The sequence below is a fragment of the Chrysochloris asiatica genome, unplaced genomic scaffold (assembly GCF_000296735.1).
Source record: "Chrysochloris asiatica unplaced genomic scaffold, ChrAsi1.0 scaffold00050, whole genome shotgun sequence".
Lineage (NCBI taxonomy): Eukaryota > Metazoa > Chordata > Mammalia > Afrosoricida > Chrysochloridae > Chrysochloris > Chrysochloris asiatica.
The window spans coordinates 13,836,819-13,838,922 of record NW_006408568.1 but is presented as its reverse complement, the minus strand read 5'-3'; the positions used below and the strand labels follow the sequence as shown (position 1 = coordinate 13,838,922).

At 36.7% G+C, this 2,104-nt stretch overlaps 1 protein-coding gene across 1 annotated transcript in view; it reads left to right on the top strand.

The window, feature by feature from the left end:
- Nucleotides 1–170: 170 nt before the first annotated feature.
- Nucleotides 171–2,104, top strand: part of IL2RA (interleukin 2 receptor, alpha) — a 26,596-nt gene continuing 24,662 nt past the window's right edge. The window contains exon 1 of the mRNA XM_006862793.1: nt 171–186. Coding sequence (XP_006862855.1) covers nt 171–186 — 16 coding nt within the window. The remainder of the gene's footprint in view (nt 187–2,104) is intronic.

Here is a 2,104-nt window from a genome sequence, read left to right as displayed (position 1 = left end):
ATTTTAATCACAAGGTCAGTGGTTCAAACTCACCAGATGCTCCTTGGAAACCCTAACCAGGGTCCCTATGAGTCACAACCGACTTGAAGGCACTTAACAACAAAAACAACAATTTTTCCTTTATGACCTCATGTTCACTTATAACATCTTAAAACACTCTATTTCCAAATATGGCCACACTGACAGGTACCAAGAGTTAAGACTTCTGAATTCTTTGTGTATGTTGTTGTGAAGTGCTTTATCGCCCCCCATTTAAGTAGATTAAAAAGGAACAAACCTCCAGGGCTACATTTTCCTTCCTCCCACTGTCATCAGATGCCTTTCAAGGAAAGAACAAGTTCCCCATTGTTTCCTAGCTATAAACCTAGATGTTTCAGTGTTTTCTAAATTCCAAGGATACTTGTATGAAAGGGAAGACTGTGAGAATAAGAAGGTCTGAAACTCCCCCTTGTCTTCACATGATCTACTTAGACACAGACACATATGACACATATGACAACTCTGGGAATTTCCATGAATGTGTCTAGAAAAAGCACGCTGTAATTTAAAATTTTTCTAAGGGCATAAAGTTGCTTCAAAAGCAACTTGCCTTTCTCTTTTCAAATTTATGGGTTTAGAAACTTTTCTGGCTTGCAGTTTAAATATAATGAAATGCACAGATCTTAAGTGCACATTTTGATAGGTTTTGATAAACTTGTTGTTGTTATTGTTGTTGTTAAGTGCTGTCGAGTCAGTTCTGACTCAGAGCAACCCTGTTCAGGGTTTTCGAGGAGCAACTAGTGGGTTTGAACTGCTAACCTTATGGTTTGCAATCTAGTGCTGATCCTGCAGTGCCACACCAGAACTCCCATGTAACCATATAACCAGCATTCCCATCACCTCACCCACCCAAAGCAAACACTATTGCGATTTCTTTCTCTGCACATTAAGTTTATGTTTGAACTTCATTTCAACGGAATCATACATTATGCACTTTTTTTTTAGTCTTACTTCTTTTGTTCAACATAATGTTTTTGAGATTTAGCCATGTTGTATCAGTATTTCATACATTTTTTACAGTTGAGTGGCAGTGGTGATGGTGTGCTGTGGAGTCAGTTCCAACTCATAGCAACCCTGTACAGGGTTTCAGAGGCTGTAAATCTTTACAGGAGCAGAAAACCTCATCTTTCTCCCATGGAACAGCTAGTAGTTCACAACTGCTGACCTCGAGGTTAGCAACCTAATTTGTAATCACTATGCTACAAGAGCTCCTTGAATAGTAATCTATTATATGACTATATCATATAATATTTGTTTCTTCTCCCAATTAGATATATATCTGAATTTTCTTGTTTCTGTTTACTAATCTACTATGAATATTTTGTGCAAGTCTTTTTGCCCATATAGCTTTCACTTCTCTTAGATAAATACCTAGGAATGGAATTGCTTTATCATAGAATAGGTATATGTTTAATCTATTTAAAAAAAGAACTTTCAAATGATTTTCCAAAGTAGTTGTATATTTTACACTCCCACCAATAAGTGTTTTAGTACCTCTACATCCTTACCAACATTTGATATTCTCAGGCTTTCAACCATTCTAAAGGGATATTTTATGGTGGTTTTCAATTTGTGTTACCATGATATCTAATAATGTTGGCACCCTTATTGACAAGTATATATATATATATATAGAGAGAGAGAGAGAGAGAGAAGTGCCTGTTTAAGTCTTTGCTCATTTATTTATTAGGCTGTGCATTTTAGTATTCATCTGCAATTCCAACTCACAGTGACCCTGCATAAGCTTTCTGAGGCTGTAAATCTTTACAGAAATAGAAAGCTTCATCTTTCTTCCATAGAGCAGCTGGTGGGTTTGAAGTGTTAACCTATGGTTAGCTGTGCAGTGCTTATCTTAGAGTGCAACCAGGGTGCACTCTCTCTATATATATATGTATGTGTGTGTGTGTATGTATATCTGTCTGTATCTGTCTATTGATCTATCTATATCTGTCTATATGTACATATACATATATGTTGTTGTTGTTAAGTACCATTGAGTCAATTCCAACCCACAGCGACCCTGTATAGGGTTTCTGAGGAGCAGCTGGTGAACTTGAACCACTGA